This window comes from Microtus pennsylvanicus, chromosome 11 (genome assembly GCF_037038515.1).
Source record: "Microtus pennsylvanicus isolate mMicPen1 chromosome 11, mMicPen1.hap1, whole genome shotgun sequence".
NCBI classification, from domain to species: Eukaryota; Metazoa; Chordata; class Mammalia; order Rodentia; family Cricetidae; genus Microtus; species Microtus pennsylvanicus.
The window spans coordinates 33,178,920-33,204,459 of record NC_134589.1 but is presented as its reverse complement, the minus strand read 5'-3'; the positions used below and the strand labels follow the sequence as shown (position 1 = coordinate 33,204,459).

The following is a 25,540-nucleotide window of genomic DNA, read 5'->3' as shown; positions in this document are numbered from 1 at the left end:
GCCGTGGCTTATCCAGGCTCTTAGACAACCACCTAGTATCCTGAAATAAGGCTTTGCCCAGGCTCTTGACTTCAAAGAGACAAGAGAGAGGGGTCATTTATATCCAGAGAACACAGTGAGTGTCTGCTGCAAGTGCAGGACTGCCTGGGGCTATGATGATAGCTCCATGAAGTCAAGCGAGGACCAAGAGCCCCTCATAGGCAAGGATGCGGAAGCCAGTCCACAAAGTCCCACGGTCCAAGAATTCTCCCCAGCTGTAGGGGCTCCTCCACACCAGCGCTAATTTAACCTTTAACGAAAAACTATTTGAAAGGGAAACTTCAGTCCTTTAGGGGCATGTGCCATATCACAAATATTCAAGGGCTGTAGTGCACATGAAATGGGCGGTCCCCACACTGGCGAGCAGACAAAGGACAGTCTCACAGACTCAGAAGGCTCTATGGACCCATTGCTCTGGAAGGATAAGGGACAGCTGAACTCGGAGCTACTTCTGTCTTCCAAGAAACAGGTGCACAAATTAGGACAGACAAACCAGTATTTTAGGGGAAAGATAAACTCCAGAAGGGTCTCCTGATCTGGAGTCAATGTGTGCAGATCATGGCTCCCAGGTCTTTCAATGATTGATTTTTATTTATTATTTATTTATTGCCTTCAATTTACAAGGCATTAATGTTGGGGAGCACTGTCCCAGGGTTTTGCAAGGATCTGTTGGGACAAATGAAGATAAGAACGCTTTTGGCTAGCTGCTATCTGGCCTGTAGCTTCTCTTCTCCCCCGTCTGCCAAGGGACGCTTTTTTACAAGGCTTCAACACTGAGCTTTCTCTCTCTATCACGTGTTTAATAAATAGCATGTGCCCAACCAGGCCAAGAATATTAAAGGCAGTGGGATTATGAGGCTAAAGGCAGAGAAGGCCAAGAAGAATCAAATACATCAAGAGTCACGTGTTTGATTTTACTAAGTCCATTTTCATTAAGAAAACCCAGGAGAACTCTACAGCATCAGGCTGGATGACTGTGGGTGCTCCCACAGTACGTGAACAATGGGACAGGACCCGCGGGTTGCAAAAGCATCTCTACTGATGGCACAGTTGTTTCTGGTTCTGTCTGGCTCACAAGTAAGAGGTGGGACCTTGGAGCAAGTCCCTTTCTCTTCAGCCCCCCTCCACTCTTTTAAGGAATTTTCACCATCTTTTATTCCATCCAATTAAGGGCTCTGAAAGCTAAAGTCAAAACAACTTGCATTTGCCCCAAGGATGTGGGCAGCCATATCAAGGGAAATAAAGAAAGAATGCCATACTCCCATTTGCTTGCCAGCTTCCCTTTTCTGAGACCTCCTAAGGGATGGAGAAGATCCTGAAAGGTTTTAAAAATTAGTCACATGATGCCCCAGTCATAAGACCAGCATGTCTGCCTCAGCTCCTGACTGGGATTGGAGGCAAGGTTCTCATGCTGGCACTTGCTAAACAAATGTTGGATGAGTGAATTTTGACATCAGTGCCTTATAGTTTTGCTTTTAAATATTCTTCTTAGAAATTACCTTCATTAATGAGTATTTATTTTGCAGGGTCTCGCGATATAGCTCAGACTGGTCATGACCTGGGATCTTGCCTCAGCCTCCTTAGGGCTAGGACTACAGCTGTGTACCACTGTATCTGGTTACTCGCAGTGATTTTTGTTTGTTTTTCATCAAACAGGGTTTTCACATAGTCCACACTGCCTCAGACTTGCCCTGTAACCAAGGATGACCTTGAACTGCTGATCTTCCCACTTCTACCTCCTAAGTGTTAGGATTACAGGTATGCATCACCACACCTAGCTCTTCAGTGAATTAATTCTTTTTCATTTTATTTTCCCTTAGGAGCTAAGCTCATCAGCCAAACTGTTAAGGGCAGTGATAGCAGGGGTTCCAGGACTGATATGCACACAGTGCACTGTGGAGGCAGCGGTCCTACCCAAAGAGGAGACTACCCCAGGCCACACTGTGGCGTTAGAGGACAGACACGTAACCAATGAAGCAGCTAGGGAGGAGGAAGTCTTCCTCCTGATTTCTCCTAAAGAGCCAGAGGCCCATGGACCACGTTGCGCCATCAAGGGACAGGAAGGCAATCCAGGGTGCCTATATATTAAGAGCTAAGTAGTCTGCCATAGAGCAGCATCATTTCATCCTCAATGGTTTTAACAATCATTTAGAAGTAATAACTACGGGCTTGGGGAGATGGCTCAGTGGTCAAGTGCTTGCTGCCCAAGCATGAGGACCTGCAGACACATAAAAATGGGAGGTGTCGGATTTAAATCCAGTGCTCAGAAGCCAATGGGAGGATTCCTGGGGCTTGCAGGCTAGCCAGTTTAGCTGAATTGGTGAGCTCCAAGTTCAGTGAGAAACCTGTGGCTTCCACATGCTTGCTGCAAATACAACACACGGACAGATATCCTCTTATATGTATATAGATCTATGGAGACTCTTTAATTCTCTCTAGCCAGTGTGTGTCCTTACAGCTGACGACGGAGTTACACCTTGATAAACTTACCACAGACTGACAAGGTGTGGGGTGCCAAAAATATTATCTCCCATACCCAATCTTCCAACCTGCACAGCTAAGCGGCAGCACGCTGCAGACGTGCCTCTGATTCCCTTCCTGAGAGAAAACGGAGAACATGGCTGTTCTCTGACAAGCTACCACACAGCAGCTGCCCCTGTCCAGCGACCCCAGGGAGTGTGGCGCTGTAAACTGCCAGCCTGGAAAAGATCCAAACTCGGCAGTCAAAGCAGTGTCTACTGAATACACACAGCTGTCGCCCTGTTGCTAAGTAGAAAATTAGGGGGGTCAAGCCGGCAGAAGCTGGGGACAGTCTTTTCTATCATAAGATAGTCCCTGAGCTTGCTACACAGTCAACTTCTGAGTGTTGGGCGCTCAGTTCACAGGTGTGCACCCCCACGCCCAGTTTTATGCAAGGACTTCAGGCACGCTAGGCAAGGGCTCTACCACCTGAGCCACACTCCAGCCCTACCATATTGTTTTAATTACTGTAGCTTTATAAAGTGCTTTGGGCTATAGTCAAACTGGTGTTTTCTGATTTCTTGATTTTTTTTTTAAAAAAAATATTTTCTTTTCTTTCATGTTTCTACTTCTAGGTAAGTTTTAGAATCATGTAGGCAGTTTCTAAAGAACTGGAATAGGATTTTTTTCTTATAAACTCTGTTCAGCCTAAGAAAATTAATCTGAGGAGAATTAATAGATTGGCCATTTAAAAAAATATTCTCAATGTCACCATTCTCTGCCTTTAAAGTTCTTCAATATAGCTTTACCTGCCCAGGTTATTTTCTCAGACAAGGAGATACCATTCTTTGTAAGGGCACAAAAAGTTTTAAAACTAAGCCAGGAATGATTTAAACAGCAGCACATCTGAAAATATACAAAGAGCTTATCACACAATATAGAAGAGGGGACTCTTAGCCAAGCCAAATGAAAACCCATTAAAACTAGACAGCTCGTGTGCCTGAATGGAATTTCACCATTAACGACCATTTATCCCATTTAATTAGTATTTTCCCGACACACAATAACTTGCACTAAAATACCGTTCTCTCGCCTTGAAATTTCTAATTATTGTTGCGACCCACACCATTACGCATCTCCTCCGCTTTCTCCATCTTTCATGCCATTTAAGCGGTGAGATTTTCAATTATCTACGCAGGGCGGACAGAGATACCTCTAAGGAAAGGGGCATAATATGCAACTCAATTTCTCTAAAAGCCAGGAGAGATCATTTTTAGTCAGAACAAACACACTTTGTCTTTCATCATTTTTTTTTGCAAATAAAGAGTAAAACAGGCTATTTAAAACATCCATTTAAATGCAAATTTTGATATCCCAAGAGAAAAATGTTAATCATTTAAATAGACAGGATTAGTGCCCACCCTTTGCCACCCTCCAGTGCCTCTCCTAAGTTTTAGAAAAATATAGCCTTAGTCCATGCAGCTAGGCCAGCAAGGAGTTCTTAGGTCTTAGGAATGCTCGCTGGGCCAAGAAGGCTGAGGCTGAGAGGGGATGGCGGTCCTGTTTTGTGTCTGAGGAAGAGGATGGACTGACAGTCTCAAGAACATGATCTCAACTGAATGTCTGACCGTCTCAAAGAGGAACCTATCGCCCTCACTAGAAGTTGAGTTAACAGCAGCATACACAGGTAAATGGACGCTCAGGTGGGTTAAATGACTGTTAAGTGACTCAGTGGGCAGTACAGGCTGCCACAGTCCTCACCCCCAGTCCTCTGGGCTCCCCCATCCCCACACCTGTGCCGACTCACCCAGCATCCCCATGCCAAGCATGAACGCATCCATGGTGTAGGGCAGCCCCCGGGCCCGGCCTCTTGTCCCAGGTGGGAACATGACTTCTTTTGGCTGAGCTTTCTTACATTCTACCTGTTAAACAGAAAGGAGGACAAATGAGATGCAAATGCATTCCACGTAAATGTCAGCCGCCGAACCCACCGGGTTACGGGGCTGTTATTTTCAGCCTCGCTCCTTACTCGCTGTAAAAATAGCTGTGCCGAGCAAACGGCCTGCAAAATAAATATTTAAGAAGCCATACCACTTGTGCAAATCCTGCGTTGGAAAAACCTACAAGGATGAAATTAGGTTCTGGAAGGGCAGCGAGGACGCAAGCTAAAGATACACGCGTGGGGATGCAACCTGGTGCCGAAAGCGTGGTGGCTAAGCCGGCGGCGATGCTGATGGATGGGCCTGCGGATAAGAGCAGCAGCAGCAATTATAATCATCATTCATGGTTGTTGGGCCTTTTAGACAGATTCCTCAAGGGTCCTGAAGGCCAGGGACTCCCCACATCAGGCCACGAGAGACCCTCTTTTATGAAACAGAGAGGGTACTCAGACCTGGCTCCATCTCCCAGATGAGACCACTGAACATCAGAGGCTCAGAAGTAACATACCGCCTTCCACCCCCGCAGGCAAAGGCCTGGAAGCCAAGTGTTACATTTACCACCAGCCTTCGCCAAAGGAGTCCCGAGATCTCACATAGACTCTATTCCAACGGATTATTAGTTTTGCATTTAGCACTCCTGTCTTTTAGTGGCTGCTAATCTTTCCATTTATCTTCTGCCTCCAAAATCTCCCGATCCTATTCTAAATATGCATCCAGAGGTCCCTGACTGAACAATATTATTTATAGAAAATAAAAACCGTAGGGCCAGGGAGATGGTTCAGTAGTTAAAGTCACTTTCTCTCAACCCCAATGACCTGAGTTCATTTCCTGGGACTGACACGGTGGGAGGAGAGAACTGAGTCTCAGAGTTGTCCTCTGACCTCCACGAACGCCATGGCACACGCACTCCGACATAAATAAAGACGCGCAATAAAAAACTGAGACTCCAGTAAATAAAGCTGTGGCCTACAGAAGCTTCTGCATCGTTTGAGGGGACTGCCTGAGCCTGCTCAGCATTGCTTGCTTTTAGTTTAACAGGCAAACTTAACAAGCACCGTTGGCTGTAAATCAAGCCTATTGGCTGATAAAGATGGGCTGTTGCAGGGCAAAGCAGGCCACTTAGAGCAGCCAACAGGAACAGCATGGGGGCCTGATGGTGACAGAGGAAGAAGAATCGGGTATCTTATTTAAAAGACAGTCTGGGGACATATGGTATAGGAGCAAAAGCTTCACTTGGCTCAGCAGCTGCCAGGGGTATCACTGTGTCACAGGGGATTACGTTGCCTGTGGTGTGTCTGAGGCAGCCAGAGGGAGCTAGATTGTGTGCAGTATACATTGCTTAAAAGGGGACCTACACAAAGGACCCATTTTAGAGATATGCTCATCCCAGATACTCCAATTAAAAAGAGTTAGTGCTTTTAGTAGTACTTATAAAGCCAGGAGTGGCGGTGCATGCCTGTAATCTAAGCACTTGGGATGCTGAAGCAGGAGGAAAGCCTGGGTTATGTACGAAGATCGTGCCTCAAACAAACAAACAAGAAAATAAAAGAAAGAAATTATTTAGTGATCAAGGGGAAACGTTGACCTAAAATAATAACTCTGAAGCCATGTAACAGGTATTATTCTTGCTCTTTAAAGAATGGTAACTACAAATATCTTTAAAAATGGACTCAAGCCAGGCTGTGGTGGCGCACGCCTTTAATCCCAGCACTCGGGAGGCAGAGGCAGGCGGATTTTTGTAAATTTGAGGCCAGCCTGGTCTATAAGAGCTAGTTCCAGGAGAGGCTCCAAAGCTACAGAGAAACCCTGTCTCGAAAAACCAATAAATAAATAAATAATAAATAAAAATAAAAATGGACTCAACACACATGACAAATATGCTTACGATAAATAGGCTTTTGTTTTGTTTTGTTGATCAGAAGAAATGAGCAAGGTGAAAGAGAAATAGGTAAAAGATAGGAACATGCAGTTCACAAGCAGTTCTTAAAGAAGTACATAGCTTCAGAATAAAGTATTTTGGGGGGCTGGGAAGATGTTCAGTGGGTGAAGCCATGTGCCAGCCACACAAGCATGAGGACCTGAGTTTCAGTGGCCAGCGTCCCCGGAAGAGCTGGATGTATGGCTTGCACATCCATAATCTCAGCAGTCCTCTGGGGAGAGGAGAGAATCCCTGGAAGCTTGTGGGCCAGAAAAACTGGTGTATGCAGGGCAGAACCAGCAGATTCTGTCTCAAACGAGGTGGGAGGACAGGAAGTGGCAGCCACACACGTGCTGTGGTGTGCGCACACGCAGGTTAATTGTCTGCTTTGGCTCAAGCTTTGGTGGAGGAGGGCATGGCTGTAGTTGTGAGGTGGCTAGCCATTTTCCTCTGTAGCCAGGAAGCAAAGGGCAAGCAGAAAGAGGGGCTGGGCTATATGAGCATCAATGCCTGGGGCCTGGAAAGGCTCAGTGGCTAAAGGTATATATTGTAAACTGGGTGTGGTGGTACAAGCCTTTACCCTGGCACTTAAGAGACAAGAGGCAGGCAGATCTCTGTGGGCTGGAGGTCAGCCTGATCTACATAGTGAGTTCCGGGACAGCCAGGGAGACACAGTGCAATTCTGTCTTAAAAAGAAAAAAGAAAGAAAAATGTAGACTGTCCTTCCAGAGGGCTAAATTTTGAGTCCAGGCCACTCACAACTTCCTATAACTTCAGCTCTAGGGTATCTGGCAAGTGTATGTATGTATGTGTGTGTGTGTGTGTGTGTTTGCGCATGTGCATGTGTGTGTCCCACCCCAGACAAACAGAGACAGACAGATACACACACACACACACACACACACACACACACACACACACACAGAAATTGTAACAGAATACAAAGCAAAACAACTGCCCCAGTGACAGACTTCCTCCAGAGAGGTTCTGTCCCCTAAAGGTTCCCCAGTAGCACCACCAGCTGGGGACCAAGTGTTCAAATCTATGAGCTGTAGGGCATAATTCATATTCAATGCACAACAGGCAGAAACCAGCACTTTGATTTTTCCTGAAAGGCAACTGGTAATATATAAAAACCTACTATGATCCTATCTTTTGCTCTAATAATCCTACAAGTAGGATTTTGTACTGTGAGGGTCTATGAATGTGGCTGTTTGCCAGGCACCACCACCGCCACCACCACCACCACCACCACCACAACAACAACAATAATAATTCAACAACAGGGATTGGAGCTGATGAGATGATTCAGTATATGAAGGCTCTTGCCACCAAGCTTGGCCACCTGAGTGCTGTCCCGGGAATTCACATGTTATAAGAGAAAACTGCTGCAAATTGTCCTTTAAGACTTTCCCGTGTGTGGCAGGGCACACATAGACACGGACAGACAGAGACACACAAACACAGAGTAATAAAAAAATATTTTAGAAAACAACAGGATGGGGGCCTAGAAAGATAGCTCAATAGTTAAGAGCATTTGCTCTTGAAGAGGACCTGGGTTCAAGTCCCAGCACCCACAAGGCGGCTCACAAACATCCATAATTCCAGATGCAGGGGATCATTCAACTCTCTTTTCTGACCTCTGCAGGTACAAGACATACCTGTGACACACAGATACATAAAATACATCTTTATGGTGGGGTATGGTGGCACTCGGGAGGCAGAGGCAGGCAGATCTCTGTGAGTTTGAGGCCAGTCTGGTCTACAGTACGAGTTCCAGGACAGCCGAGACTGTTACAGAGAGAAATCTTGTCTCAGAAAAACCACATGTGCACATACATACATGCACACACGTAAGCATACACACATGCACACACACAAAAAAATCTTTAAAAAGTAAAAAAAAAATCCAAACAAACAACAGAACTACCAGGGTACCAATGAAGTGGAGTTTGGTCAAATGCCATCAAAACACTGGCCATGAGGTACTGGTACTGGGAACTTCCTAGGTCCCAGGCAGACCAGGACAGTAGTTACCCTAACTACAGGAAGACAAACATAAATGACAGTGACCTTGTGGAGAAAACAAAACAAAAAAACCCAAGTGTGTATATTGTATTAAAAATATTTAAAAGATCTACCAAAGTTATCTTAGAGCAGCTTAAAAATTACGGTGTAGGGGCCGGGCAGTAGTGGTGCATGTTTTTAATCCCAGCACTTGGGAGGCAGAGGCAGGAGAATCTCTTGAGGTCAAGGTCAGCCTGGTCTACAAGAGCTAGTTCCAGGACAGCTAGGGCTGTTACACAGAGAAACCCTGTTTCAGAGAACCAAGCAAAGAAACAAAAAATTATAGTGTATTCTGTTACTACTTCCCAAGTCTCCTGCCATGTAGTGGTTTCATGTTACATGTTTTCATAAAACAATGTAATAGCCTGTCATCAATAGGGTTATTGGGGGAATTCCTCTTGCCTGTAGGTGGAGAAAGATGATTAAAAACAAATAAGTTCAACCACATCAGTTCTTTTAGATTTCTGCTCGTAGCTCAGGCATGGTGATCAGCTCTAGGCCCTGCCTTTGAGCCCCCATCCTGGGAGCTGCAGGCTGAGAAGTCTCTTCTGCAGGAAGCTGCCCCAGCACAGGAAGATGGGCGTGCCATGAGCAGGCAGGCAGATAATTACCTAACGCTGACACCAGGACGGGAATAATGCCGCTAACCAGCTCACTTCCTAACAGCCCTATCGGTGGCAATCTATTGCTTTGTCTTATGAAAACCTGCTGCCTGTTCCTAGGCAACCCGATCAACGGAAATTTCAGGTTTATACAATTTTCATTTAGGGAACATAAAGGTTAACTAACTGTAATGGGAGTATTTTAAATAAACCCACCTACTCTTCCCAGCGCTGAGCAGGGCTGGCAGCTGGGCTGAATTCTGCTGTCTTTGCTGGTGGCATGTTGGCAGCACTCACCACAGGAGCTCTGTCAGCCACCGTCCAGTCACAGTGAGTGCACTCAGGGCCAGAGGCCATGGCATGCGAACTCTCTGGGGCCTCAGCCTGTCTTGGGCCTTTGAATGACAGCAGAGGCATTGGAAACAGCAGGGAGCCTGCTCAGGCCAGCAGTGAGAACTTCTGGAAAGACTACTCGGGGTCCAGACGGCTCTTTGCACAGTCTGTCCCCACTCCCTGCCCCTGGAGATTCAGGAGCATTAACTCTGTGATGTGGAAGAACTCAGAGTTGGGATGTGGGGGATCCACAAATAAATAAGGCGTGCACCCGCTCAGAGGACTTCCACATTCCTGTTCACCAAGGGTACAGGCAAGGGCTCGCTGATCATCACACTGCCTTGCATCATTTTTAGGCTTGTCACTTCTCCCTCGTTAGATCCAGATCACATACGGGCTATCGTCTCCTGTACTTATGGCAAGCCAGAGAGCTTGACCCAAGACCTAGAGGGAAAACCAGAACCAAACAGGAAAACCCAATCTACCTGTTTCGTTCTGGTCACAGACTCAGGTCATCTGTTCCAGACATCAACAAGCATACACCACATGTCCCCAAACACAGTGACTTTGCACAACCACTGATTGTGATCCTCAGAGCTCTAAGTTGATGGTACTGGGTTCTCTCATGGAACTGTGGTCAGATGGTGGCTAGGGCTGGAGTCAGAGAAAGCCTGGACTAAGTTGAGGGTCCAAGACCACTGATGGAATACCACTTACAGCTTCTCCAGGACATCTGGCCTTGTGACAGTATGAACATTCCAAGAGTTTCTGCATAAGCTTCTAATCGGGTATTGGGATTCACACCATGCAACTTCTACCACATTCAGAGCCAGTGAGGGAGGATGGGACACAAAGTGTAATCAGCAGGACCATGGAGCCCAAAGGGCCATCAAAGAGTTAAGTGCTGCCTGAAGTCACTGACGTGTAGGGATCGGACAGGAGGGTGGGAGGCATTCTACCATCCTGCTGCCTGCTGGCTGAGTTCTCAAGGTAGTGGGCACTCAAGTCGACTGACATCATAGGGCAGTGGGCAGAGCATACAAGCTCCCTTTCCACTGTAGCACTATGGGGCTCTGTGGCTTTTCTTGGACATTAGAAACAAATTGGGGGTAGGTCTCCATGGGTTTACTGTTTGTTTCTTCTTCTTTTCTTCTTGTCTTCTTGCTCTTTCTCTCTTATTTTGGTGCTAGTGCTGGGTATCAAACCCAGGGCCTTGTGCATGCTAGGCAGATGCTCTTCCATTGAGCTATATCCCCAGCCCTACGTTTCTAACTTGTTATTCAGACCATGGTGGTTTGAAAGAAAATGGTTCCCAAAGGAAGTGACACTATTAGGAGGTGTGGCCTTGTTGGAGGAAGTGTGTCAATGTGAGGGTTAGCTTGGAGGTCCCTTTTGCTCAAGCTTCCCTCAGTGTGACAGTCAGTTGACTTCCTATTGCTTCTAAGTCAAGATGTAGAAGGACGTTAAGGACTCTGGGCTGCAGGACCGTATCTGTCTGCACGTGGCCATACTACCCGCCATGCATGCTCCCTGCCACAATGATAATGGATTGAACCTTCAAAACATAGGTGAGTCACTACAATGAAATGTTTTCTTTAAAGAGTTACCGTGGTCATGGTGTCTTTTAAAAAATATTTATTTATTTGTTTATTATGTATACAGTATTCTTCCTGCAGGCCTCATTACAGATGGTTGTGAGCCACCATGAGGTTGCTGAGAATTGAACTCAGGACCTTTGGAAGAGCAGGCAATACTCTTAACCGCTGAGCCATCTCTCTAGCCCCTCATGGTGTCTCTTCACAGCAATGAAAGCCCTAACTAAAACACAGACATAATTTCAAACTTACAGAAAAGTTGCAAAGACAGCTCAAAAACCAGCTGGTATCCTTTGGCCAACACTGATCACTGCTCGCATTCTGACACCCCTGCCCAGCACTTGCATACACTCCCTGTCTGTACCTGGACGGGTAGGGGTGGGTTTGTGTTTCCCATCCGAGAGCACGCTGCAGACAAAGGGCTGGACTTGGTGCTTGGGCACTTAAACACACACATGGCTCTGGTGATCCCCAGCATTCCAAGAAAAGAAAATCCTAAAAACGTCTGAGACTAAGTTGCAAACTTCGTGGTCTGCAAGTTCTAAAGGTGGGCACAGTTTCTTAGGTAACTAGAACAGTTGCCAGTTTACTTGGTACTTTAATCTAGCTTTCATAATCCTGTTGCTTATGGACTCTATGATGCCCCTTTATCACAATACATCTATTATTAAAAAGGGTAGTGGGGGACTGGAGAGATGGCTCAATGCTTAAGAGCAGTAACTACTCTTCCAGAGGACCCAGGTTCAATTCCCAGCATCCACATGGCAGCTCACAACTGTCTGCAACTTCAGTTCTAGGGGATCTGACACCTTCACACCAATGCACAAAAAGTGGGGGGAGTAGCACTATGCTGTTTATGTAGCCAGGTTGTCCTTGAACTCATGAGTTTCCTATCTCAGCATCTCAAGGAGCCAAGGCCATAAGCATGTGCTCTTGTTCCCTGCATGCACTATGTTTTAGAATGGAAAGAGGCCCAGCCTCCAGACACCCATAGCCTGTGTCTGGATTTGAGGTCTGCCTAAAGGCACAGGGCAAGTCAAGGAGTTCTGTTGGTGGAAAGGCACTGGAGTCTATGGGGGAAGGCTTCCCTATGGCTGCTCCTGCAACAACTTCAAGTCCCTGCAACCTCTGGGCATCTGGGGGGGGGGGGGGAGCCAGGGAGAGAGCCAGGGAGTCCGAGAAAGAAACTGATCTCTGAAGGAGTGAAAAAAAAACTTGCTTTCTGTGCTTCCTCACAAACAGTCCAGTCAGCATGCAGTCCCAGGGCCAGGGGAAGCCAAGAGCTGTACCCGTAGCCTTGATGTACTACCCCAAACAAGTGTGCGCACGCGCGCGTGTGGGGGGGGGAAGGGGGGGCTATCTGGACTGAAGAGGCCAGTGTGTACGTCAGAAAACTGTTCCCTTCTCAAAGAAGCCAGAGGCCTGTTTCAAAGGATAAAACTCCCCAGTGAGCAGACACTGACCTTGACTGTCTGACTGGTAGAAAGGGGAGGGGAGCAGAGAGCTCAGGGGAGGTTGTCCCATACCTCTTATGGTGGTGCCTGACTTTGTATAGAGATTCCTGACAGCCCCAAGAGGCCTGACTGGGCCTTGGCCCAGGATCAGCTTGGCCTCCTCCTAAATCAAGTGGCCCTTCCTTCCTAGTTGGTTCTGGAGGATTCCAGGTGCACCCTGTTCATCTGATGCTTCAAGCCAACTGCTTTGCTGACCCACGATTTCCCCAGAATCTGTCAGTCACGCAGATGTCTCCACAAGGCAGGGGCAGATGGGCCCACCTCCAGAGACCCCTTTCCTCTTCCCCACACAACTACTGCCATTCAAGGCAGAGACCTTCCTTCTTCCTAGCCACTTACTGTCCAACTGCCTTCTCTACCCATCAGAGGCCTTTCTGAGCACCCCATGAAAGCGAGATCCTTGGCGGGGCCCTTCTAAGTTCACACTCAAGACCTAGTGATCAGGTTGCCAAGCACCAGAGACACCATCTATACAGGGTAGCCCATCCGGTTTGACTACTAAGAAGTTCTCACAGACATGGCGCTCTCATGATGCCACAAAAGTGGACAACTACAGTAAAGGCAGCCATGGACGTGCCAGCAGAAGAGGTAAAGGCAACCAGCTGTGCCATCTGCCTTCAGATACACTCTGGACATGAACGACCTGGACCCATGGGTAGGAAGCACCAGAATCGGTTTGATTTGCAGAGAAGGCTCAGTTTGTTATTCAGGGGAAAGAAAGAACATGGTGCTCGAGTATCGCTCTTTCCACCTGGGGGCAGGTACAATACTCTGTGTGTGTGTGTGTGTGTGTGTGTGTGTGTGTGTGTGTGTGTGTGTGTGGGATTCTATCCACCTGGGGGCAGGTGCAATACTCTCTCTCTAGTGTGTGTGCGTGTGCATACACGTGCATGTGTAATGTGTAAGATATTTCCATGCATCATAGGATAGACATATTCAGTAGAGTGTGTGACACATGGAGTCCTCACACAGTGTCCCCTGTTCTCAATCACTTTACTGTATTTACTTGGTGGAAGTCTAACTGGCCTCGTCTCTGATAAAGAAACTGAGGCCTCAGAAAAAAACAACCTACTGCTCCAGATCACAACCACGATCCAGTCCCAGGGCTCCCAACTCCAAACCCCAGCTCCCTCCTTGGGTCCTACCCTCTTAGCCCCCCCTCCCCCACAGTCCTCTAGGGCCAATCTGATGCTATTTCTTCCGCAAAATCATTCCCATCGCCAGCTTCCAGAATTCATTTCCTCACCACTTACAGGATTAATTTCATCCACTGTTTCCTCTGCTTAGTGGATTTATTAAAGCCGGCGATGGCCAAGTGAAGTAAGTCATAAACCAGCAATATGAAGCGCGGAACATGGCAGGTAGTGTGTGGATATGGAGCGGAGCCCAAGGGAATGTGACTCCTTCTGGGGGTGCTGAGAGTCTGGGCAACAGGTGAAGAAGAGCCAGGCGTCGCCAGTCTCCAGTGCTGCTTGAGACACGCCCCCTAACAACCGCACCCTTGTCCCACTGCAGGGTGGGCCTTGTCGGAGAGCAGTCTCAAGTACAGCTCCCTGCTCTGATTCAGCGCTACCTTTGGGCTCTCGGGCCGAGCACAGCTAACTTCTCCGCACTCAGACTTCTCATCTGCAAGGCAGAGCCTAACAATAGCACCTATCCCACTGGGGCGCAGCCTACAGTCCAATCCTACAAAGCCCTACCCTGGAGAAGACCCTAACACATGCCCTGCTCTCCGCAGAGCCCACAGGAAAACCTTTGAAGAAGATAAAGCCAGTTCATACCCACACTCATTTTGATTTCAAAGTGCAAGACCAAAAGCAGCTGCCCCTCCCACCTGCGGGACCCCTCCACCCCCACCACCAAGGTAATCCCAGCTCCCTGCATTCATCAGCAAGGTGTGTTAGGGGAGCTGGCAGGCTGTACTATTTGAGGAAAGAGCTGACGGCAGACGCAGCAGCTGTTCTTTTTTTTGCGGGCACCTGCAAGGGCATTTCAAAGTGAAGAGGAAGCTTGGCCCCCGGCAGGTGTCCAAATCTGGCTGTAAGATAGAGCGGGTGTCTACCCCAGCCCAGAGCTGGTTTCACTTCAGCGTGCAGCAGAGACGACAGGGAAGGTGCCGCCTCAGCAGCAGCCTGAAGCTCCCTGCATGTGGGGTGGAGCAGCTGCAGGAAGAGGTCAAAGAAAGGACCCGCAGAAGTCTCAAAGCCCAGAGAAGACCCAGGAGGGCTTCTTCCGGAGGCTTCTCTGGGCTCGCCTCTCAAGAATTCATACCCTGTGAGTTGGTGGGGGCCGTGCCAGCTGAGCAGGTGTGGAAAATCCAGAGGTTCAGCATCCTATCCTCATCCCTTCTCCTTGCACTGACCTGACTAGAGCCCCGATGAACGGCAAAAGGGCCAGAACTCTGACTGGGAGGTCCCCTCCCTGCAGGCTAAATTATTTCTGCCTAAAGAGCAGCACACACTTCCCACAGACCGCCCTCACTTCCTCCAGGCTGCCCCCAACACGTAAATTGTTTGGCTCCCATTAGCAGAGGCTGTACATGAATGGGCGTGTGCACACAGGCGTGTGTGATGGCGTAGGGCTCGGGAATCTCTCCCTCTCCCACGTAAACATGGGATTCATTTATTAAATGCTTCTCTGCCATTTCCTTTTTTGCCTTCATCCTGCTTGTTTAATATCGCATTTGACATTCTCGTTTTATAAATGGCAACAGGAGCAGAATGGATGGCTAAAATTAGCTTACGCGAGAAGGATGCCACAAAGAGGATCGTGAACACAGAAGCCCAGTTAATTCCACCCACGCCCCGCCCCCACTGGTTTGGGCTGGTTCCTGCCTGAGCTTTCAGTCTTTGGGGAGGAGGATGAGGCCTGAAGGGGAGAATGAGAGCTGTGTCACCAGGCATCCTGCCAGGAGCAGGACCCGGATGCTGACCCTAGCCTCAGGGAGGTTCCAGGGCCAGCTTGGCCCAGCACTGTGCTCCTGCTGTGCCTCGTCCCTCAGTGTTCTGCTTGGTCCCCCAAGTGTGCTCTGAGCTGAAGAGGGGAGGCTGCAGACCACAACAGGCTTTGCTCTTGGAAGTGGACTCTCTGGAAACTCTTTGGAACGAGTCAGCCAAAGGGTCAGACTCAGTTTTCCTGGGACCTAAAGAACCCCATGTCATGGGGCTGAAGAGGTGGTTTAATGCTCAAGAGGGCCTCTGTCAGAGGATCTGGGTTTTGTTCCCAGACCCACACCAGGAGGCTCACAACAGGGTCTGGAACTCCAGCTTCAGGAAACCCAGCGCCCTCTTCTGGCTTCTGTTGGATTGCATTTATGCGCACACACAAAATAAAATATAATCTTAAAAAACAAAAACAAAAAACCAGAATCCCATCTCAGGACTCAGTTGCTCTGTCCCAGAGGCCATGTCCCTCTCCTTGCTTGGGAACCACCTCCAGTCAGAGGCTCCGGGAGCACCAATCTCCCACGGGGACTCAGGAACTAATTCTGCCTGGTCCTGTGGCCTTCTTCCCCGAGGATCTCAATTTTGATTTACTCAATCAAAATGATTCTGAAAACGATGATAATGATATTTGAAAAAATCGATTACTGTGATGGAGCAGGGTATGGCCTGGTCTCTTTCAAAGCCCAGGTAACCCGTAGTCACAGACCCCTCTGCAGTAGTTGCCCACCTGTCCCTGTCTTAAGACGGACAACCACAGAAGCTAACCAGCCCAGGGGCACGAAGCTAGTCTGGGGCAGTGCACTGGACTGTGGATGCTGAGCAGGGCGGGTCTGTGGTGTCATCCACCAAGGAGGAGGACGGGGTGGAAGGCACTACCCTCTGACCTTTGCTTCATTCTCCCCTGCTCACGACTGGGTGCTCTCTCATGAAAGATGTGCTCCCTACAGGATGTCCCTTCCTCAAGCCCCAGCCACTGTCTGTTGGGGGCACCCTCTCTTCTCCGCTTCACAAACCACTACTGTATGGTAAGACTGATTGATCATTAGGTTAAAACCCTTTCCTCAGGGCCCTGGAGGCAGCTTAGCACCACACTGATTTGCTCTGAAGCTAGTCTAGGCCTCAGTTGCAGATGATGGTCAACAGGACAAATCCAGCTGGCAGCATCCTGTTTCTGTAAATGAGGTTTTATTTGGACACAGCCACACCCACTCATTTACATACTTTTTGGGGCTGTGTTTGGCTACAATGGTGGTGTTGAATAGCCGAGACAGAGACCATATGGTCCTTCGAGCCTCAAATATTTACTATCTGGCCCGTTACAGAAAGCTTGGCCCCTGGCTTAGGCCAAATGGAGGTCACTTGCCGTCACCTGCTGTCACTGAGAGTATTTTCAGGAGAACTGGATTCCTGCCAGCCTTCTAGATTATATGTGTGACCATGGAGTGGGCAAGGCCTCTGGAACCATGAACAGAAGAACCAGGGCTGCATCTGAACACAGAGAAACGACGCAGGTACAGGTAGATGGGGCAATTGCGCAATGACCAGCAGCGGCTCTGGGCTTCTGCCTCAGACTCCAAAGCTCCCAGTGTCTCTAAATGACGCAGCAGATTCTTACATGGGAACAGGAGAATCTAACCCTTACCCCCAGGAGGTGTGCCTCATAGTATGGTCAATGCAGAGAGGAACGGTCTGCAGAGAGGAGGTCTGGGATCTGGGAGGTTCCAGGGTTCTTTCTCTGATGAGAAAGGGCCTGCCAAGTGATGCTGGGGACACTAGCCTGGCAGGGGGACGAGTACCAAGCTGAGCCAGGTGTCCTGTCTCACCTCCACATTCCCACACACCTTCCCTCTGTCGCTGGATGGTACCACAGCACCAGTGGTCCCCACCATTGGTGGACGTCCTCCACAGGGCCTTCCCTCAAGTCTTAAAGGTGCACATGAAGCACCGCCTGACTCTTGAGTGCTAGGCTAGGAGGGCCAGAGACCCCGAATTCCTTACCTGCTCCCACAGGCTGCCACTTTGGGACCACCTGCTGACCATGGTAGTGGTGGTGGTGGGGATTCTAGCATTCAATCCAAGACAGAGGCTATACCCATGTCTTGCTTGGCAGATTCTGTAAGTGCAAATGCCTTAAAGGAAAAAGGAGCACTAAACTCTAATCCCCAGACAGAGAAGCCCAGGCCTGTCTTTCTTTCCTAACCTCCTCCTTCCTTATTGTGATACTTGTTCAGGGGGTAGAGTGATTGCCGCCAAGCCTGGCAATCTAAGTTGGATCCCCGGGCTCCACTTGAAGGTGAGAAGTGATTTCTTCTGGCTGTCTCTGACCTCCACACATATATCAAGGTATCCTCACATCTACCCACGCACAAACAGGTATCTCATTTTTTTCCCAAAACCCAAAAAGGTTAAAACAAAACGACAAAACAAATTTCAGTTCTTCTACTTGTTAATATCCCTTCATGCAAGTCCCTCCTTTCCACTGAGCTCTGGCGGTCCCCTCGGCGGACTGGCAGTGCTCAGTTAGCACGCTGTGCGAAAGGCAGGTGGGCAGTGGTATTATCAGTGCCAGCATGGTGCTTGGAACCACCAACTCCCTGTGCACGAGGTATAGGAGAAGGCTCTACCCTGGTACCTTCCACACTGCATCCTCCATTCTTACCCAATTGAGGTACCAGCATCTTTCCAATACCATTGTGAGATGGGGGCTGCACCAGGCCTCTGAGGAAACCAGAAACTGGCTCGATGTCAGTTCTCACCTCCCTCCCTGTGGCTGATGGCACATCAGGAGGTTGCTTGCAGGCTGGGCTCTGGTGACTGACTAATCAAGCAGGTGTCCCTGCTGCTACGGGGCTGCTTCAATCAGGGGCATGCCGCCATGGGAGGCGTTATTAGCTGCGCCCGCAGAGTGGTCAGAGAGAATCATGAGGCTGCTCCGTGCTTGCATTTGTGTGTTTGTTCTGGCGGGGGCTGAGTCTCAGCTCTCTGAAGATGGACCTTGAGCTTGAGTGGCAGCCAGCTCTCTACCATGCCCCAAGGATCAAGGGAAGAGGCCTGGATGGATGGATGGGCAGGACCCCTAAGCTCAAACTTGGGCATTTTCCCTGGCTGGGAATCTGACCTTCAGTTAGGAGATGAAGAAAGTACAGGAGCTGAGGGGGAAAGGGGGCTCGGTGGCCACGGGAGGCTGTCTAAGCCAGGAAGACCATCAGGATAGCTTGTTTTGGTCTAGAGTGGAAGGCCAGTCTTATGGGTTTGATCATGAGCTCAGGAGTGCAGCTTCCTGGTGTTAAGTTCTGGGACTGCCACTTGCTGGCTGTGTGGTCTTGGGCAGTTGCTTTGCTCTGCCTTGACCTTTGGTAAAATGTGGGAAATGGTGTGATTTTTGTTTATACCAGAAAGGGTGTGATGATCAAATCAGGCAAGACGCCCTGAGCGAATGTCTAGCAAACAAAACGTATACAATCTAAAATTTTAGCGCTGCAGCCTGTAGCAGAAAGTGCCATTTGGAGACTTCCTGTCCAAACCTCTATCCCACCCTGGAGGCAATCTCAAGGTAGGAGGCTGTTCTATGACCCTCTATTCCTCAGGCTCCTCCACCTGCGATAGCTTTAAGATGCTGGAGAGCCTTTAAAGAGCTCCTGAGATTCTCTGACCAAATCAGAGAAGAAACGCCGTTGGGAACTATGTGTGCCTTTGAGTCAGGTGGTCAGCTCCTGACTGACTCCTTTCCCCGTTCCACAGTTATAAATTAAGTCTGGCGAATGCCAGCTGTATGCTGTTGAGCCAGAGGTCCTGGATTCAAGTCCTACCCCTGTGAATCAAGGCTGAGATCCATCTACCTGGAAATGTGAGGAAGTGGGTGCACAGGTACGCTAAGGGGTCACGTGGGGTTGTCCTTTCCAGCTTCATAGCCAGAATAGTAAATCCTCCTATGTCCCTTTTAGCAACAGCCCCAGCTTAGAGAATCTTCCGATTCTCTGTCTTTCTGGGTGGCTCATTCAAATTCCGTCCATAGCACGGTTTAAATGCTTTCCTTTCTTGGTGAATCCAAAAGCCACTCAGGCTATAGGCTCCTCTAGCAACTCCCTTTCCCTCCTTTATATTCTACCTTTCTTCACCGAAGGAAGAGCTTTCACGATAGTGAAGCCTCCACCCTGCGGCAAACACTGTGTGAATCCCTTCGTTCACCTTGGCACACCCAGCCTTCAACAGCTCCGGAAAGTGGCAGGCTTAGCTCCGTTTGCTGGGGTTCAGGGACCTGCCTCTGCCCCTACTTCCCAGAACCTCTGATTCCTCCTCTAGGTATGTCTAGGCTAAGAACTCCCACTGACACCCCAAAGTCTGGGATCTGAACTACTCCATCCCCATGTCTTCCCCTTCCCTGGCTACTTCCAAGTTTGCTTATTTCTTATAGAACGAGTACAGAATAGAGGAAACCAGGAATCTTATATGAGAGGCATCCCAGAGCCACCAGTCACCATTAAGTCACTGCCACCTACATGAAGCGTGGCCCTGATCCATGGGAGAAGCCCGGGAAAATGGCTGCCAGCATCTCTGGCTCCTAGGCAGTCAGACATAGGTTCTCTTTCATTCAACGTGTATTTATCCCCCTACTCTGGTCATCTGGGGGTTACCCTCTCATCCCTAGTTCAGAGAAGAGTCTACACAGCTCACTGAGCCGTCCAGAAGCTCAAAACCTATGCTCCTTCACTTGGGTAGCTCCGAGATCAGTTCTGGGCCTCAGTTTCCCCACCAAGACAAGAGGATGATAAAGCCTTTCCCATCCTGTATCATAGACTTTAAGTCTGCCAATGGTGACCCTGGGATTCACCTTTTGCCTTTATTGTGCCCTTCCCAACAGTTTGTTGGGAATGCAGGAAGAGCACTAGCCCCATCCTCTGCTTCTTCTTCCACTTCCTGATGCCTAACAACCTCCCTCGGAGGAGCAAGCTCTGGAGAGGCTCAATGAGGCATCTTCACACAGGTGTAGGCCTTCCGCCTCTCTCGTTTAGGAAACAAGCAACAGTGACCTAAGGTGGGGAGGGAGGTACCAACTGGAGGGCAATGGCACCTGGAGGACAAAGCCCAAGAAGGAACCTTGCCATGCTTTTACGCCTATCTCCCTCCCACCATGTTAATTCCTGTGCAGACGCCTCCGACACACACTATGCAAAGAAAGACTACTTTCATTTCGGATGCATATGATGGCTAGGAACAATATGAACAATATTATTTTAGTGCCCTGGGAAAAAATTAGCAAGTCAAATATTGAATCAAGCCTGTAGCACCACATGCTAAGCAGATTGCTTTGATCTTATCCACACTAAAAGCTCTATTATTGAATCTAAAGTTGGTGAACACATATCAGACCAGTATACAGTGCATATCGGAACGCATGTTTCAGAAGCAGGGAATGTTTTGACAAAAGGGAGAACATATCAAAGCCGCAGCTGTGGTCGGAGCCCACCTTTGACTACCCACCCTCTTCTCTCTGGGTTGGAGGCTTTGCTTGGCCAACCAAAATGTTTGTGCTCTGGAGACCTGCAGATGGACCCAGAAACACCTGCTGAGCTCGCTCGCATTTTTTCCAGAACCAACAAAGGGTTTGTCACCCCACAGTCAACTTGAGAAGAGTGTGAGATGGGAGAAAGAGCAGGCAGACACCCACAAGGCACGGCACCCTCTGGTGGCCAGTTCTGGGGCCGGACTCCCTGGCTCCATAGTATTCCAGGAGTGAAACTTCCCCTCCTCCTGAGGCTTCCTCCGCTAGGAGGAACGGCTAAGGAAAGGGAAGGAGGCAGCTGATTATGAGGGCAGAAAGAGAAATAGTTCGGCCAACGTTATCTAAGATCAGCTCCTCCAGGGTCTTCTGTCAAAAGCATGGCTGGAGGACAGCATATACCTTCAATCATAGCACTCAGGAGGCAGTGGTAGAGCATCTCTGAGTTTGAGGCCAATAAATAAATAATTTTTTTTTAAAGCATGGTTGATATCAGGCGGCTGTAAACTCCAGTCTGTGGAGCATATCCAGCATGCCTTGTCTTTGCCTGCTTTTTTATAAGGTCCAAGATTTGAAAATGCTCTTTTATATTATTCAATGGTTAAACTATGAGAGCTGAGTATGCAGCAAAACGCAGAGCGCTTGCCCTCAATACTGGGTTCTGTGTTGGAGGGAAGGAAAGAGGGGGTGCCACGATCCACAGACGCGAAATTCACGTAAGTAGGGCCTATGGACACTATAACAGAGTGATTGCAACGGTCAGATGAACAGCTCCAAAAACTGGTAATTTCCATTTTTCTGAGCTATGGTCTCAGCTATGTAGGTAACTACCTATTTGGATTTGTTTTGTTTTTATAATTCATTTTGGCCTTGGGTGTGTGTGTAGGATGGTAATGTGTATGACCGTGTGCAAGAGTACAAGCCAGATGACCGCCTCTGGTGTTCTTCCTCAGATGTGGCCCCTGTCCCCACCCTTAAGAGTCTCTCACTGGCGCAGAACTTATCAACTAGGGTAGACTGGTTGGCCAGTCAGCCCTGGGGATCTGCCTGTGCCCATTTCTCCAGTGCTGGGATTCTAAGAGAGACTACCATACCCAGCATTTTCTACAGGGCTTCTGAAGATCAAACTTGGGTTCTCAGGTTTGTAAATAAGTACTCTGGTCTGAGCTATCTCCACAGCCTAGTTCTGACTTTTTGTATTTTTGAGACAAGGTCTCTCTATATTGACCTGCCTGTCCTGGAACTCACCAGGTAGACCAAGCTGACCTCACACTCACAGAGATCTGCCTGCTTTCTGCCTCCCAAGTGCTGGAATTAAAGGTGTGCACCATCATCATTGCCTGGACTACTTTTGGCTTTTTAAGGAAGGGTTTCACTACATATTCCTGGCTGGCCTAGAGTTCACTCCGTGGACCAGACTGGCTTTGAACTTGTGGCAGTCCTCCTGTCTCAACCTCCTGAAGGCAAATACAGATATTACAGTTCCATCTGGCCCTTCAGCAAGAGTTCATTGGCTATTGTTTCTTCCACTTGCTGCCATTAACGGGGCTGAACGCTGACAGCCTAGCCCTCGTACCTCTCTCCCTGTCCACTGCATGTGGACACCCATGCCGCAGTCACTCACAAGAGAGGAATGTGACACGGAGACAGCGTTCCCAGTTCCATCCCTCCAGACTTACCATTTTATTATTGATTTCATGGAAATGAATCTCACAGACTTTCTCCACAACGTCTTCATTCTCAAAAGTGACAAAGCCAAACCCTAAAGGAAGGAGAAAGAGACAGGAGGAGTGAGTTTGGTTTCTGCAGGACGTGCAGGGTGGCCTGCAGTTGGGGCAGGCTCCAGATGGGCGGGGAGATGGGGATGTTGTGGTCTAGGCAGGGATTCCAGTTGGTACCCAGCACCCTTCCAACAGTGAGGCGAGAGTCAGGATTCCACCCACATGCAGCAGGCACTGTGTGGCTTACATTTGCCCCGAAGCAAACAAGAAATTTACTTGTCTGCTATTTACAAGGGTACGGCTCTGTGCGAAGGCAGGCCTGTGGGCTACAGAGAGCCTCTTGGATCTCTGCGGGGCCTTGCTGGTCCTTTCTGTGAGCTTCGATGGCTAGCCCTCGGGTCGGCCGCCATGCGGAGGCGGTTATTGGTCCTTTTCTTCCTGAATGACTTCCTCTAATACCTCATCAGGACATCCTGAGGCCTGGAAGGAACTATTAAAAGTTGCAGGCCTCTGTTCTGTGCGGGCATCCTTTTGCTACTGCCGCTTCAAACACGCTGTGGATTTGGGGCAGTTTAAGACTGTCTGATGCCTGCTGTCAGCCCGTCAGCTAGCCACTGTATTTACTCGGCTGGAGGCCGGCTTTACTAGACAAGCTGCACTGAAGAATTTTGGCAGGCGACTGCCGCTCAGCATCCTGCGTGCCTCTCTCTACTCTCCTGCCCCTTCCTTTCTTCTCTTTCCACCCCCAACAGTGTTTCCAGCATGTGTCCCCATCTGTGACCCGACTCAGTAAGCACCAGGGTACCACGTGGGCCCACACATGGTGGGTCTACCACCTTGCATTGAGCACAGCTGTCGTGTTGGCGCTAACGTGCAAGGGGACCTGGGCAGCGATGGAGAGACACTGATGAGGCAGGGGCCTGGTTATAGTCTTGCCTGGGCATAACCTGGGCACCTGCTTCTGTTCTCTGGACCTCACACTTGGTACCTGCAAGTAAAGGTAGTGCAAGCAGATATCAGGCTCCCCAGATCTGGACTCCCAGGGCTCTGCTGTGGACTGTGTGTGTGTGTTTGTGTGTGTGCGTTGCTTTGGGAGGTGAAGTGGTGAAGTAGGTCATGAGGAAGAAACCCTTCAGAGTGGGATTAGTGCCCTTTAGAAAGGCCGAATGGCTTGCTCTTTTTCCTCCCTCGCCTGCCCAGCCAGGCTATAACAAGGTGTCTTTCTGTATGCCTGTTAGAGGAGCCCTTCCCAGGGTTGACCACGCTGGCCCCGTGTCTCTGACTTCTTGCTTCCAGAACTGTTAAGAGGCCTGTTGTTTACAAGCTACAGCATTTCCTCACAGCCAAGACACTCCTTTCCCTAAAGATGCGAACGGGCCTAATGCGAAGCATGGGAAGACCAAATCTGACTGGCTGGTCTTCCAGGATGATTATCAGGAGTGCTTCCTATCACTGAGGAAGAGGCGGACATAGCCCTTTTCAGTTTCTGTTTTGGGGCTCAGCCACAAAGTCCCTTCTAGTTCATAAAACCAACTCTACTACCACCTTCCAGGAAGACGGAGCCGACATACAGGGCTTTTACATCTCGGTTCCCATAGCAGACTCTAGAAGAGTCTTCAGTAAAAGAAGGTGGTGGCTCCCTGCTCTCGAACAGCCTCCAGAAACAGAGGGCCAGGAGGACCACACATACAGTCACAATCTTAGGCTGTGCCATTTGTCACCATGTCCCAAATACCGAACTGATGATATTACACAGTACACACAGTGTTAGCCATCAGAGACACGCGAGGCACACGCGAGGCACACGCAAGGCAGGTATCTGACATCCTCTAAAGAGGACCCAATTGTCCGCTGAGCTGCCTCAAACTGCGAAGTTTTCTCAGTACCACTGGGAAAAAAGTGTCCTCAGTAACCCGAGGCCTGAAGCCGATACCACGCACGAGTTATCTAAAATGAAGGCTCATACCTCCCATGCTGTGTCCCTGGAGAGAACCTACAGAGCTTTCTGATGCTTTTTCTTTGGAAGTCACCTTTTCCTTGGCCCCTAACCGCAAGTCCCTTGCTTCCAGCCTGTGGGTCCCATTTGCCTGTGAAGGCAACCCTCCTAGCCTGGGCCCACCTCAGCGCCTAGCAAATAAAACAAGCTCAAATGAGCTAGGGTTTTTGTTGTTGTTGTTTTGTTTTTTACTGTGCCTCCAAATATATACCTACACCCCGAGCTCTGGGGAAAAAAGGGCTTTTGCAGATGTGATTAAGGATTCCAGGTTGAAGGAGAGTTCCTAGTCGAACAGCTGGTAGTGTCCTTATGAGAGGTGGGAGATGGAAAGCGATACAGAGAAAAGGCCGGGGGAGGGCAAAAGCAGGTATGGGACAAGTGGTACAGTCACAAACAACCACCACAAGCCAACAGACTGTCATCTATACAACTGGGGAGGGGGTGTGGCCGCCACCTATAGCACAGTGAGACACTTGACTGATGCTGCTCTCAGTCACCAAGCTGTGGAGAGTTTGTCACGGTGATGGCAGGACACCCACAGAGTGAGGGAACAGGCACCATATACTTCTTCCAGCCAGGCTGCTCTGGACAGAAGGCTCTGAGCAGAACTTACGCAAGCTATCAGGAAAGAAGGCGAAGTCAGTGAGCTCCAGGAGGCGGAGGGCAGCCAGAGGTTTGGAGGCCTCTAGAGGCCCAGCAGACTCAACATACTCAACAGAACGGAGGCGAGGATGCAGCTCTTCCACTAAGTTGCATCTGTGTCCACCACGGAAGGCACTGTTCCAGGTCACTATTACACAGACCTGTGCTGGGTCACCAGGCAGACAGGAAGGGGGCGACCAGCTGAGAAATGCGGATTCAAATGCACGTGGCTGTAAGGGAGCCAGAGGGCTCTTGGCATACATTTGGC

General features: G+C 49.1%; 1 protein-coding gene across 12 annotated transcripts in view; it reads right to left on the bottom strand.

Annotated features, from left to right (window-relative positions):
- The window catches only part of Msi2 (musashi RNA binding protein 2), a 363,455-nt gene that overhangs the window by 45,422 nt on the left and 292,493 nt on the right, over positions 1-25,540 (bottom strand). For all 12 annotated transcript variants that reach the window (XR_012912314.1, XM_075991146.1, XM_075991144.1 and 9 more), the window contains exons 8-9: positions 22,593-22,675; positions 4,307-4,421 (exon numbers count right to left, since the gene is read on the bottom strand). Coding sequence is in view for 11 of the 12 variants with exons in the window: in XM_075991146.1 (XP_075847261.1) it covers positions 4,307-4,421; positions 22,593-22,675 (198 nt within the window). In the remaining variant the exon portion in view is untranslated. The remainder of the gene's footprint in view (positions 1-4,306; positions 4,422-22,592; positions 22,676-25,540) is intronic.